Below are 15881 nucleotides of genomic sequence, written 5' to 3' on the forward strand. Positions count from 1 at the left end.
AAGTTTCATGGCAATCGTACTATGCCACAAACCTTCGCCGGAATATATTAAACAACTTCCCAAAGTTTCACGGCAATCGGATAAACGGTGTGGTAATGCATGAAGGACATAAGACAGACACACAGACAGACATACATTCATTTTTATATATATAGATAGAGAAATATTCTTTAGAATAAATTTGGCATGATTAATAATTTGTAGAACATTAATCATAACACAAAATCAATTTTTACACGTCAAACACAGTTTTTCTATATTTGATTACAGAATCCCTTTGTAAATAACAGATTAACTACATGTCACTATATTTATTTATTAATTGAGAAAAGTTAGAAGTTGTTTAAACATATTTTTAAATATTAAATATTCATTTTCTGATATAGAAAATCAATTTATAACTACTAAAAATTCATCTCGGTAGAAAGATTTATGTGGAGAAGTACCCTGTACAACAGAAACAAAGCTATACTTTCTACACTTTTAACGAAAATAGCTTTCTGCCATTATATTCAATTACTTACAAGCTGATTGCTTCTAGATAAAGTAGAATAATAAACTGTTATGAATAATAAAAGCTGAACAGAATATTTGAGTGCGTCACGTAGATATATACTCTAATAAATGCATGAATAATTAATATTTTCAACGTTTAATTATGCAAAACGGACGTAATGAACTCATTTGCTCCTATAATTAATCAATTTTTCACGAAGATTTAAAGTGTAGGACGAAAATTAATATATTAATATTATTATTTTGTTCCTCTAGAGGACATGTTGGTGGAATGAAATCTGCAAAAAGGAATTTCAACAGCAGTTCCGTTGCAGATGCCCTAAATGGTCTTATTGCAGATCACCTGGAAAATATTATAATGCTTACTGTACTATGACCAGCACAGGTTATATCTGGTTACAAACAGAACGTAAAAATCGCCATATTGGAATTTAGCCATAGTTGTATATCGTTTTTCTTCAATTACGTCCTCTAATTCTATATGTAACAAAAAAAAAAAAATTATTTTTAACTCTGATATGTAAATTTTTGTGCATTATCATCTTATCGATGATAAGAGATATGTAGGTTAATGCTTCTTTACCACGCGATGCTGTAAAGAAGTTAAAAAAGAAGTTGAGAAGTCTGTTAATGTCTTTAATTTAAAAATTTATCGGTTGATTGCCACCGTATTAATGATCGTAATTAAGTAAATTTTTATCAGAATATTTTATATTCTTAAATTACTTTAGATACAATATTAGCTTTAGTCAATTTTAAATACATTCTCCTACGTTCGACTTAATTATTTATTATAATAAATATTCTAAGAGTTGTAACATACATATATATAGACCTATATATGTATAAATATTTGTTGTAAATAAGATTTTTATCAAAGAAATTAACTAAAATCATCAAACTAATGTGATATTTTAATTAGTTTCATCTAATTATAATTATTAAGCAATAAACTTGATATAATTTATGCTAATTGTGATTTAAAACATAATTAATAACTTGTTAATGAAAATTGAAAAATTGTTGGAAAGGAGGACGAGTTTGGAAATTGCTGCAAGTGATGTCGCTGATTATTCATTTAATTATTATATTAATACAAATATAATAATAATAATAATAATAATAATAATTTGTAAAATAAATAAATAAATGAATAAATAAATAAAAATTATGCACGTTTTATTTATTAATTTTAGATGAATGAATTTTTGAATTTGTTTCTTATTGAAAATGAATGGATTTTTAAGAATAAAGAAGACAGTTGTGTCTAATTTCACACAATTTTCATGTATGTATTTATATAATTATAATTAATTTAAAATATTAAATGTTCTATACGAATTTATAAAGTTTTAATGACTAATTAATTGACTTCTAACATACAGATTCTGAATAAATACGTCGGATATGTAGCCATCGATTGAGCCAAAGTTCTAACATGCGTAAGGTCATTGATATGACTGGAGTGTTACTTGCAGTATTATTAGATCTAGTGTTATTATTACTAGCTGCAGTATAACATTAATTTTTCTGTGAAGAATTATTATAAGCATTTACTAGATATGTATCTATATGCTGTTTTTTTGTTTTTAGTAAAGCATGTTATAGTAATTGGATCAATATGTTATACTGTACATACACAAAACCCATACTATAGTTTATTGTAATGTATTATTATCAATACAAATATCCTACTTACATTACGATAAACGTGTTCACAGAATAGATAAACAGAACCACTATGGGTAAATCTCGGTGATATAACAATAGTAATTAACACAGTTGCTAGAAAGATATGAGGTCAAAAATGATAAATGACAATAACATATATGTTTTGTGTTATATCTAAAGAAGAAAATCGTTATATGCATTATATAATAATTTTTATCTTTATATACAGTATATTATTTTACCTAAGCTAGTAGAGTATATGTATTTTTGGAAAACTGTAGTAAAGCGAGCCGTTATATTTCCATAGTTTCACTGTCATAAATTGAAATTACATTCCTGGAAATGCAGTTTGGACCTGTGTGGCTAATAAAAAATACAATAGGTCTATACAATCATAACAGAAAATTTATACAAGTCATAAAGGGATCTTTTCTATACAATATTATAGATTTAATTTGAATGATATACACAGTGTAATAATTAATAACTCTTTGTTACAGTTTAACTACTGTATTGATCGTAAATTATAGATTCGAATTTTTTAAGGAAGATTTCCTTCTAGGTTTGTTTTAAGCCCGTATATTTAAACTTTTTGTAATCTAAATGTTACGATGTTACATTTGAGATATAAAATATAAATGAAAATGTTATAAAAAGTTAAGTTAAATTTTTTCCTCTGATGAATTATTATACTGTTATAAATCTACTTCAGTAAGAAAGGAGAAAAAAATTATTACTTGTGTTACATGTCTTTTAAAGTAATATTGAACGTAAACTAAATGTTTTATTGAATATAATTGAAGCATGACTTAATATAAATGTAATGTTCTGAATATAAATTAAGTATATTATGTAACTACCAAAATTAAACTAAGTCCCTATCGATGTAGCACAGTCGATAATTCGATAACTACAGGTGTTCAAAAACACTTCACTTATCGAATTCTTGGCTTGACAAAGAAAAACGACAGGTTGTTCATAAAAGCTATAAATATATTCTAACATTTTATGAAAGGTAAAAGAAAATACAAGGAATGAAATGTTGCAAAGATTAGCCTAGTTACTTATAAAAATATTAGGCCATTGCAATAAAATTATTTAGATTTTAGGGCACTTGCTTACCTAGCTCTCTCTTAATCCTACGTTAATTATATTTGTATTGATAATTTTTTTTTCATTTTTGACTCCGTTCTGTGAGAACTAATTTTTTTCCATATCCATCATGGGTTGGCTAGACCAACAATGGGGTCGACCAGGACAAAATGTCAATGAAAATTTCTTGGGGTTTTTCGCCCGTCCGGATTCGATTCAGGATCATCAGAAGGGTACGTTGACGCCTTAACCAAAAATTCTTACAATCTACAACAATTAGTTTTAGTTACAACGAAATATTTTCATACGAAAAGCTGATTTCATTTTAGAAATTCCATGTCGTTGGATTAATTAAATACTAAGAAATTTAAAATTAAATACTAAGTGTTTAAAATTTAATTTCACGCTAACATTATGAAATTCGTGAATAAAAATTGAATAAATAATCAATAAGTACTGTAATTATGACTGCAGAGAAGGCTGGCATGTATTGAAAAACGTCATCATGTTCGAAAAAATAATAAACGAATAATAATCTTCCTGACTTTTCCACACATCTTGTCACAAGTAAGTGAAACTCTCAATTGATAGAAGAAATTGAATTAATTAAATATCCTCTGGGATAAACTCTCTTGACCATGTAGCGAGTTTGCATTCCAAATAAGTACGAATTAAAGCGAGAAAATGCTCCGTCGTACTGATACACGCTGTGGAATCTTAAGTGGAATGTCTTCAAGTAGATAGATTGTTCTAGAAATTCAAATACAAGTGAAAATAATGTGCATCGATGATAATAGCACATCTACCTTTAAGGATGTATTTAAAACATTTTTAGTTCAACAGAAAGCATGTTGTTCGAATAGTAGTGAATTTTTTACATGATCGGATATGTTCTTAGTTCTTATTTAGAGCTTCAAAACTCGAAAAATAGACTTTTCGATCCACAATACATTTCACGGAACTTTATTATCTCACTATTTAAGACGATTCAATTGCGGGAAATCTCTAAAATTTGTATTTTAGACTTATAGTTCTTGAAATTATTAACACCTACGTGCATCAATGCATAACAAGGATTTAGTGTAATCAAATATCATACGTGGATAGCAATGAATAGGCCAGAATGGTCCGATTAAATGGCTTATAAGGTAGCCTTAGTGGATTTTTCCGATGGACTACTTGAAGTTTACGAAACAGCTCGTGAGTGCACGCGAAAGCAACGACGTATTTTGGCTGTTTATGGAGCGGGATAGTTTTGTCTTTCAAAAAGAAATTTTATCTCAAAAGTAGGAAAACATTTATATAGTGGACATTTGGGATTTCAAATGTCCACTATATAGATTTTTGTCTTCTTCAATCATCTTTTCGGTTTATCACCTGATCATCCTTTTTTCAATCAGCTTTTTTACATTTATTCTAATTAAAGCGTATTCGTTTAATTTCTTTAAATATCGTTATTCGAAGTCTGAAACTTTGGCACGCATAAACATCTTTAAAGTTAAGTATGCTTACAATATGGCACGCGAACATAAAAAGGTTCGTCATCCCTGGTCTAGTCTATTTATTTGCTAATTTGCAAGACTTGAGAACTGAGAAGGACTCTATCTCTAAAGTACTCCAAAAATGCAATAAAAATAACCTATATAAATAAAATCAACAAAAGCAGAGTTTTGGAAAAGTTTGTTCATCACTTCCTATCCTTCTGAAAGATGCCAAGACATGATTTGATTTAATGATTGAATCTGAAACGGACTAACTCGATTGCATTGACTTGCTTACCCTCTGTATTAACGTCGCTTTTATCAGAGGTGTCCTTTAATTAACATTTTTTCATGGCCAAATGGTTAATCTGTGTCAGCCTACCGTTCTGGGAGACCCGGGATCTGATTCGAACGGATCGAAAAATCCCAGAATTTTTCGGGGATAGTATATCCCGGATATGTCGGATACTGTCCTTAACCACCCGGCCGCCTTGTGAGTCTAGTCGAATTTGCGATAGCCTTGATTAAGTCTTCTTGTGCCCATTCTTAGTGCCCACGCCCACCAGTAGCCGAGTGGTAAAAACATTATTTAACGTGTACAATTATAGAGTAAGCTTATCTAGAGGCCACTTCCTGTACATCTAATGGTAATTTCAGTCATTACGTTTTACCTAAACAGCCAATCAGTATCTTTCTACCAAGAATGTCATGACTATAGGCTATAGTCATTTGGCATCTTTTACACTTGACTGTGTAATTACTGTATTAATTCTTAATAATCTGATTGAAGTATTAGCAATACAGTAAACCTTGCTGAGTCGAACTGCGTTAACTCGAAGCTGTTTACGGGTCTCGACATTGTATTCAATATATAGGATTTTTCATATACTGTAATATAGTCTTATTAAGCCGCAATTTTCGGTACTATTAATTGGATAGATAGGTCCATGATCTGCATTTTCTCTCACCTTTCGTGTGAATAAAGACGATTAAGACAAACCCTATTGCTTCACGCTGAACACAACAGACCGTTACAACCTCACATCGATATCCTTTTATTGATACAGTATTGACACACAAGAGAGTACCTTGACTTCAGTATATAAAGTCCGTCTTTATTTATTGTATGTGACACCATTTATTTTACTTATTATTATTGCTACTACACAATCGCAGCTGCATGTGCTTTTTGCTGAAAAATGCTACCTTATTAACAGGCAACAGTAACAGTCACTACGACCTGAAAGCACAAAGGCGCTCTTGTATGTCTTCTGCTCAAAAGCCAGCATTCAAATATGAAATAAATTGTTGGTAAACAGCTATTACGATAGAAAATCAATTCCTTTAATATTATTGCCAGTTGTCGGCGACTGTTTATTCGTCAAATGTATGTTACAATCGCTTATTTCGCAGTAACCTCGTTCGAGGTCGTTCCACTATTTGCAACCCGTGGATGCGGTCGGTAGCACCTGGCCATGCCCGGAAAGATCGAGAGGCGTATGCTTATTTAATGGCGTCATGCATTCGCCTTCTTAGAATTTTTGTGGCTTTTATAGAAATAGGGTCGCCACTTCGCTATCCCACCACATCTGACAGTAACACAATTACCTAAAAATAAAAATTATTCTCTCAAAATTAATACCTACGTATAACTCCAAAGACCTGGCATGTTTATTTTAAAAGTAACGGCATGATTTCCCAAAATATAAAGAAAGAAACGATTCTCATTGGTTGCGATTCTCATATTTGACGTCATTTGAATGCCAAAACAAAACATCTTGCACAAAACATATATCCTTATGGTAAAAATATTATTGATTTAAAGTTCATTGCTTTAATTACGCGCTAATACTTTATTATTATTTATATTTATTTATAAACAATTTTTTATTTAAATTTAATTAAGTTGATATAGTGCACATCGTTTGAATTTCTATATTTAACGTTGAAATTTAAATGCGTTTTGTTATTTTGTAAATCTCTGTTCGTGATTTAATAAAAATATAATTCTACAATATTATTTTTTGTAAATTTTTTAATGTCTTTAAAAAGATTTTTCATATTTGCGAACTTTTGTTGATCCCTCAAACTTTCAGGGTTTCCCAATGAGGTCAGTATTGACCCTACTGGGAAAACCTGATGTATTTGATTTATATACAGTCGATTCCCCTATAACACGGGTTCCTATAGTTCGGATTCCAGCCGAACTACTTTCCGCCGTCCAGCGCCACGCTACGGAGAGTCCAGCGCCACGCTACGGAGAGTGGTGATATATAACACTGTTAAATTCTCTTGTGTTTCTGAAATATAAAGTTTTTGAAAATCGTTAGTTTAAAATGCGCCTATGAATTCTTGAAAAAGGACCTATAAATTCTCACTGTTGTCTGTCTTTCCTTAATCTCGAGGTATTAGATAGATGAAATCTGAGACTATATATGGAAACCTTAGGGTCTTTTTCTACTCTTTCCGCCCTGTGGGCACTAAGAGAGCCTCTTATAGCAGGCCCATTATGGGTTCGGCCAGGCCAACAATGGGGCGGCCGGATGGTGAGGGACGGGGCCCGACATATCCGAACGGACCACCACCCAAAAAATTCCTGGGGATTCCTTGACCCGTCCGAATTCGATCCCGGGTCTCCGAGAGCAGTGGGCTGCCACCTTGACCGCTCGGACATCCGGCCTGGAAATCTTAGGTTCAGGAGGCCCCATTCATTATATATGAACTTCCGGTTTGCTCCGGAAGTCACGTTATTATTTCAATTCAAAAGTTTCCCTGAAAGCAGTTAATGCATGATCGGCACGACTATTGTTAAAGGAAAAGTATGATGGAGAGGCAAAATACTACTAATTTGAGGTGGAGAGCATACATATACTTTAAATAAAATAAATTAAAAATATGATAAAAAATTGCAGCCCGGCATTGTGACTATCTCAATAAATAATCGCCCGTTTAATTTTATTTTCTCTCTGAAATAGTTCCAACCGGCAGGTGACGTTCCAATATTCTACCTCCTAAAGTAATACTTTCGTGTTTATCACTCACTAAAGTAACAGAAGGAGAAAGAACTTATCACATCGGATTGAAGAGACATTTACTGAATCAACTTATTACAGTATTAATCTGAGTAGGCCAAGTGAATAAAATTTAGAGACTCGATTAATGTGACATTGTATAACAAATCGTAATTTTAACACGGAGTTTAAAAACCTACTTTTTGTCTACTTAATGTTTTATAATATACAGGTAGTCAACAAATGTGTAATATATTGTATATGTTATATGCATTAAATTATTTTAAATCATTATCTTAGCAACATTTTTTTACTCGTGCAATGTCCTCCTCTATTGTACAAGAAAGTTGGCAACCCTACTTCTCATAACGCACTGCATTGCTGTAGCATTACAGAGCGTTATGAGACAGTGCATTATACAGTATCACTTCTAAACGCCTACAGGTTAAGAAGCGATCCTGGTGGCGGTGAACTGCGCAGAATGCGAAGAAAGTTTAAATGCTGAGGAACTTGTTGAAGAATTAAGTAATCGCTTAATAGTTTGAAATTTTGCATTTACTTCCCATATTTATAATAAAGTGTCACGGTACCTGTACATACATTTTTATCATGTTTTGCGTTTTCAATTAAATAAAATCAAACAACTTTTCTGTAATGAAATTCGTGCCTAACAAAATTAATTAAAATAAAACGAAATATATATATAATATATATATATATAATATATATTGNTCAAAATATTTTGATAAGGAATATTATTCTGTTTAAAATGAAGGAATAACTCCGTCCATTTTTTGTCTGTTTCCACATTTGCAGACAACCAACATTTAATTTTTTCATCTGTAACATATCTTTTTACCAATGACAATCAAAAAGATCATTTTCGCAAATATTATTTTTCGGAAAATGGTTACTAATATATTCAAAAGATTTTTCCACATATTCCCATAAAATATCCTTTTTTAATGTCACCCAATGAAAATTTTTAATATCTTCGAATTGAACTGTCCATTCTTCAAGATATTCCAAGCAGTTATTATAAAAATTTTTGACATGTTTCAGAAAATCAGGTCGTTTAATGGTACCTTGTTCTTCCAACCTAGTGATGTCTTTTCGAATAATTAAAGGAATGTAATAGTTATCAATTCTTTCTCGTAATTTTGTTTTTAAATTTATTGATTTCATTTGACACTTCCGTAATTGAAATTTTGTCTCCTTCAATAATTTTCACAGCATTGTGAAATAATGTAGCTTGGTTGTGGATGAACTGAAGCCAAATTTGTGATGTGTCATTTTCAAAAAAGAGCTGCAATATTCTTGAACATTTATCTTGTGATAAAACGTATGATTTTAATGGTTCGTATATTTTTAAAATATTTTCTACAGCTGGTAAAAGAGCTAGCCATCGTGTTTTGCTGTAACCAAGAATTCTTTTATATTCGATTTCTGCGCTTTCACAAAAATCCTTCAAACTTTCAACACGCACAGTATATATATAAAAATACGAATAAATTTTTGCAATAATATTTTCAACATCAACTGAAAGTAAGTCAGATGCTGTTTGAATAGTATTATGTAGAATGTGAGCTGCACAACCTACTCCAATAATTTTTTGGTTCAAATGTTCGTTAAGTTTCGTAAAAACGTTATTGATGCCTCTTCTAGCTTTTCCACCAAAATTTGCGTTAGTGTTATCCGCACAATAGGTAATAATTTTATTGTTCAAATTATTCTTTTTTAAAACAGTACTTATTGAATCAAAAATTATTTGTGAAGTTTCACCCGGCAATGAAACAAAATCTAATATTCTAATTTTAATTCCTGTTTCTGGATCAAAAATCTAACAATTGTGGGAAATAATTTTAAATTTTTGTGGTTGGAAGCATCAGAATATATGGATATAAATGCGCTAATTCTTTCTGCAATTGTGAAAACGAATATGGTGAAAAAACATTACAAATAATTGCTTTGGTTTTTGTCCTTGCACATGCAAATTTTTTGTCGTATAATATTTTGATCATTTGCGATGTACAATCCATTGATCTGAAACTTTGATTGTGGTTTATGGTGTGGAAAGCAAATAGCCCTTCCGCTAATGCTAGCTGTTTTTCCATGTTGCCAAAGCTAGCACTGCGAAAAAACTGTTCCATTTTAGACGAGGAAGCGGCATTATTGAAAAATCTTTTGTGCCTCTTTGTCGCTAGATGTTTAGTAATATCGTTTTTTCCACCATGTGAGACCGAAAATTCAGCATTGCATTTATCACATCGTACCATATAGTCTATTTTGGTTTTTTTAATAAATGGAAATTCTCAGCTTAGCTCTTCATTAAATTTGCATTCTCTTTTTTTACTCATCTTTTATTCTGTGGGTAAATACTAGAAATAAATAAAAAATTTACTACAAAGGCTAAAAAAGAGTATTAAATTTTACCTTATTGACCGTTACGTTGTGGCGACTATTGCTCTACGTTCGTCAATCAAATAATGAGTCAAACCGAACGTCAAATTGAAAACAACAAACCGCACTGTCTAACGGCAGTCCTCACTGTCTGCACTTATCTGAATTAAGCCGAGACGTAACGACAATGATCGAACACCACTCGATACATTGCCTAATTTAGTTTACTCTGCATGCATTTTATGTGTTTTTTTATGTATTTTTTATTTCTTTATATTCACCATAATACTTAATAAATAATAGGTAATATATTTTTACAGTACATTTAAAATAAGAAATGCAGATATTTTCTAAAAAGCGGGACATTTTTAAAAATCGGCGGGACGCGGGACAGCCCACCAAAAAGCGGGACTGTCCCGCCAAAATCGGGACGTGGGGTCACTTTACCCGAGCCCACAGCCCACCTACGGCCAAGTGGATAAAACCACTGAACATTGGTATTTGGTCGTGGGTTCGTACCTCGCCAACGGGCTGCTCGCGTGGTTTTCTTCACATCAGACTCCATTAAAAGTAGTGTTGCCACCTTTTCAAAATCGCTGATCCGGACGGCAGGTGTTTGTTCGAACAGAAGTTTCTGACGCATGCGCACTGTCATTTTGCAATGCGAAGAATAACGTGCAATGCATGCCGGTTCTAAATCAGTTACAGTTGGGGACTAGGGAGACTTGAGTAGGAGTAACGTAAGCAACTAAATTAAGAAAAAACTACAGATGACTTACCTCTATTGGATAGTGGAGACGTACGAATACGAATCGTACAAGAAAAAAAAGGCCGATAGGTTGCACACGATATTCCCGGACAAAATCAGTAGTTCACCCGGACAGTGAGTCGATTCCCGGACTGTCCGGGTGAAAACTGGACGGGTGGTAACACTAATTAAAATGTGGATGTTAAACTTATCGTAGGAAAATGACGTAAATCTTAGTTTTATCGATGAAATTCTACTGAATTCCATTTACAAAAATTGTTGTACTCAAACTACAACTGATGCCTTTATTAAGCAACAAACTCTATCATGGTTGTCTGTACTAAACTACTAATCCTAGCCTCCAACTGAACAATAATCTTCGCAACGTATGGTTACTAACTTTGCTAAATATCTACCAGTATATCGGTATATGCTTATTGATTTTTACTTTCTCTCTCTTATGCAACGTTATGGCAAAAAATACAGTGAAGACATTTGTAATGTGATATATATCCAGTTATGGTACCCATCGCCTGTGCAGTTTTGAGGAGAGGAACTTTTTAAAGTGGTTTTAGTGTCGTACAACTTTTTTATTAACCTACATACTACTCAAGTAAATAACCTGTCAGAAAATATTTGCAGAACTGTCTTTTAAGTTGTTTCTTCCATGTCAGGAGGGGTCCACAAAGTATTGTACATGTAATTAAAGGGGAATGGGAAAGAATTTATTTTAAATATATTTAATTAAAATAAATATTGCATTTCATAAACGAGTCTTCCGAAATAAGACTTTCGTAGAATTCATTTATATAAGAGGAAAAAGACAATTTTCTTAATACTAATTAATTTCCTTATTAATGTAGATCCAAAGGACAGGTATCAGTAAATATTTTTGATGACAAATCTTGTCTCTTGATCTCTTACATTTACTTCTACTTCTGGACCACTGTGATCATCAATGATCTAATTTAGATCATAGATGAAGAGATTCAGTAAAAATTTTAACCACTTTTACTAGCATTAAATATAAGTAATATGGTTAAAAAAATCAAATTATTGTTAGTAGTAGTATATTTGCAACAATGTAATTATCATATTGATATACAGTATCTGTAGAATGTATAATTGAGTTTAAATTATTACAAACAAAAATGCTGCATGCAGTAGGTCATTTATTTTCATGTCTTGTGTACATTCGTTTGGTTTTCCAACCAAACTACCGTTCCAACTTTGGAGCGGCAGTTATGATGCTTTTATGATTAGTGCAGCTCTCCTCATAATTACATTATTATTATGGTGAACTGTGGTAGTGAGGAAAGCATGCAATACTGTTTGTGTGACCTAACTCCTTACCAAAGGACACCACAAGAAAATTTATTTTTTGTCTTATTTCTGTTTAAGAATGTTGTATGTAAGGCCTAAATTATTGAAACCAAGTAAATTTTAGTTTTAATTAATATGAAGGCTGCAGTCATCAGAAAAGCACCATAAAACATTTTTCTAAATATTTTCACACTATACACAGGGAATTTTTATTATTATAATATATATATATGTATATATATATTTGTTTATTTTTACAATAATCCCCCTTTTTTTAGCTCTGAAGTTATCCAGAATGAAATTATACAACCATAATTTTAAATCGCTTCCCCAGCTGCATAAAAGCTTGCAGATCTGGTAATGGCACTTGATATGCAACTTGACATGAACATTAGGCCACAAAACCCCCTTTTTTAACATTAGTACTACATAGACAAATAACAATCCTTCTATGGGCATTCTCTTCGCCTTCCATTCTCCGAGTGCATCTCTAGATCACATGGGACTAAGCCCATCAAAATTTCATAAAAGTGAATTTTCAAAACTTGCCAAGAATATAATTTGTATTGAGCAAAGTCCACCAAAGGAAGGAGGGGATTAAATAATAATAAAAATTATTAATAAAAGAAAAATATTTGTCAAGAGAAACACTACAAACTGAATGCCCATTTTACACTTAACTTTTTATTTATTTATAAATATGCAGTTTTAACATTGCATAGAGCTTTGTAAGCCTACAAATGTGGATGCATAGTATGTGAATTATTACTTTCCAAAATTTTTTGTCTTTTTTTATATGCTGCTAAGTACTAGATGAAGGCAACAGATTAAATATTGGCAATAAAGCATTTATATAACACCTACAGTATAATTTTATAGGAAACAGTTCATCCCTGGCTTGATAAATTAAAGAGAAAAATAATTTTGTTTTGGTCCTTCAATAAAACCGAAGGGGGAAGAAGAAACCAGAAAGAGGAAGAAGAATCACAAAGATTACTTCCCTTTCGCTTCCCCACAGACAAGACAATATATTACAGCATAAAGAAAGGCACATTCATCAAGTTTGCGCACGGAAGAAATTACAAAAAATAAAGAAAAAAAAAGCCTATGGGATTGAGTCGTTTAACCGTTCCGATCGTCAACATAAATAATCGTTTAGAATGGATATTTTAAATTCTTTCCTCAAAAAAAAAAAAAAAAAAAACGATGAGCAAATTACCACCTTAAAGTCTAACACAGCCACTTTTCAAATTGTTGCAAATCATTACATTTCCAGGCAACTATTAATTTTCAAAATTGGACACAGGTCATCAATGAGCTAGCAAACTGGTAGAATGTCAATGGCTTTCTCCTTCTACACTTTAAATTCTATTATCTTAAAGTAGACAAATGACTTTGAAAGTCAGGCAAAAAGTAAATAATAATATTAATAATAATAATATAATATAATAATAATAATAATAATAATAATAATAAAATAAAAAATGCAATAAAGGAAAAATTTACATGGAAAGTAGCCATTGGATCACTTTAGTTGCAGTTGACTAGCATCTTTTTTCATTAAAAAAAGAAAAATTATTTTTACTAATTCATTGTTGAAATGCCTGGATGATTTTTCCATAATCCAAGAATTGTTTCAAATGAAAAAAAATTCTTCCTAATATTGGAAGTGTTAACTGGAAGGAAACACTACTACTATAAATAATTTAAAGAATAAGTATCAGATCTCTTAACTCTACAAATAATTTACAACTTTGGCAGATACGATGATTAACGTAATCTGAATGCCAAGCACAATAAAGGTAACAGAACAAAATTTATCGGTATTTTTTTTAAATAATATTTTGAAATAGTATAAAATAATTTATCAAATTTCTAAACCCTCTAGTTAAAATTATTATCTCGTTTGCCAAGATAACAAATGTGGTCTAGTGGAGCTTTACCAAAAACCCATGGCAGTTTCTCAAACTTGTGCAAATTCGTAAGTGCAGTGTAGGTATTGTTTCGAAAAACTTTGCTCAATAGACTCTGGCATAAACTTAAATTTTTGAGAACAATATATTGGCACTTTTAAATAACAATGGGATTATCAATCCTCCAAGTATTGCAAGATTAACTTTGTTTTTGAAAGTTTGTCGTCACTAAAAACAATTTTAACTTTTTAAAACTAAACAAATTTGTCAATTTAAATATAATTCTTTTTTAACCATAATAAGTAAATTTTTAAAAAGATTTCCATGCAAACAAATTTAATGTTTTGTCAACCGATTCTAAAAATTTTTAAATTCCAACTTTAATTTTTTTTCAATTTTTGATATATATATATATAATGTATATATTTTTGGTAATACACCACAGACCTTTCAATTGGATTCTATAAATACAAAATATCAGAATTAAAGACTATTTACACATTAGGATTTTCTCCCAACAAACACAGTTTTTGATAACAATTTTCATTTTCTGGATTTTTGTTTTTAAAAAGTTAACAGTGTCTATGTAAGAACATTTAACATTAGTGTTTGGCAGTGTGGCACAGTCAGCCCTCATTACATTAATTTGGCCATGTGACACTTAGCTATCTGCTATCAAGCATGACTCTGGTCCAAATTGTAGATCATTCAGTGAAAAAGAGGAAATGAACAAATGTAAAATGGCAGAAGGAGGGACTACCACACAATCCAATCACTCATGCAAACTTTTTTTTATATTCACACATATCCAAACACATGGAATATTTCTTCACAGGGAAATTAAGTTAAAATGTCTCCGTATTATCACTGACCAAATTTACAAAATACAGCAAACAAAATACTGTTTTTTTTTTCCTTTGTTTACAGTACAAGTACAATTTTTCACAAAAAACAGGGGCAATGAACAAAAGGAATGACTGCTCCTGATTTATCTAGTTCGATCACGTTTCTTTTATTTACTTATTTATGTTCCCGAGTGGTCAAAGAGAAAACTTGGTGGCAACTGCTACGACTTCATGGTCTGCGTGGCTTGATCGTACTCAGCCACTAGCCTCTTGATATGAGAGAGCTTGTCATGCAAGTATAGAAAACGACACTTAGCCTCCTGATACTTCCGATCTTTCTGACTTTCTTCATATTCTTTTAAAATTTGGTTTCGTATCCGCTGTAAGTGAAATTTAATTTTAGTTTAAATCTTCTAAACTAAGAATTTAGTCTTTAAAAAAATTTGTTCTTTATATTGGGTGGTTCAGAAAGTTCATAGTAATTTTTATATCCAACAGTTGAGACACTAGGTGAAGCAAAAATTACTAGAATTGTATGAATCAATGAATATTACAAAAAATGATGTTTTCCATTATAAGACAAATTAAATGTCTGTTGTAAGAAATCTATTAAAATAATTTAAATAATCTTAAAAGTTTTTTGTAACATATGTTTAATTTTTCTTGTGAAAATAAGTAAGTTGCATTTTCAATGCTTGTTTCTTTTCTTATGGCAAAAATACTGTACAAACAGCAAAAGATATATGTGATGTCTATAGAGATGATGATGTAGCAGAGTCAACTGTTCAAAAGTGATTTGCTACATTTAAAGTAGGTAATTTCAACCTTGAATATGCTCCATGCTCAAGAAGACCTGCCATTATTGAAGAGGACCATATCAA

At 31.2% G+C, this 15881-nt stretch overlaps 1 protein-coding gene, 1 long non-coding RNA gene and 1 pseudogene across 2 annotated transcripts in view; 1 reads left to right on the forward strand and 2 right to left on the reverse strand.

Annotated features, from left to right (window-relative positions):
* LOC111617441 overlaps nt 1-1579 on the forward strand; it is a 7799-nt gene extending 6220 nt beyond the window's left edge. The window contains exon 4 of the long non-coding RNA XR_002755413.1: nt 772-1579. This is a non-coding gene — a long non-coding RNA (uncharacterized LOC111617441). The remainder of the gene's footprint in view (nt 1-771) is intronic.
* Nucleotides 1580-9571: 7992 nt separating this feature from the next.
* Nucleotides 9572-10279, reverse strand: LOC111617339 (annotated as a pseudogene).
* A 1794-nt stretch (nt 10280-12073) lies between these two features.
* LOC111617599 (RNA polymerase II elongation factor ELL-like) overlaps nt 12074-15881 on the reverse strand; it is a 67823-nt gene continuing 64015 nt past the window's right edge. Inside the window, exon 13 of the mRNA XM_023358879.1 lies at nt 12074-15380. Coding sequence (XP_023214647.1) covers nt 15222-15380 — 159 coding nt within the window. The 3' untranslated portion in view covers nt 12074-15221. The remainder of the gene's footprint in view (nt 15381-15881) is intronic.

Source organism: Centruroides sculpturatus, unplaced genomic scaffold (genome assembly GCF_000671375.1).
Source record: "Centruroides sculpturatus isolate CEXI.00-Female unplaced genomic scaffold, Cexi_2.0 scaffold118, whole genome shotgun sequence".
In the NCBI taxonomy this organism is placed as follows: Eukaryota; Metazoa; Arthropoda; class Arachnida; order Scorpiones; family Buthidae; genus Centruroides; species Centruroides sculpturatus.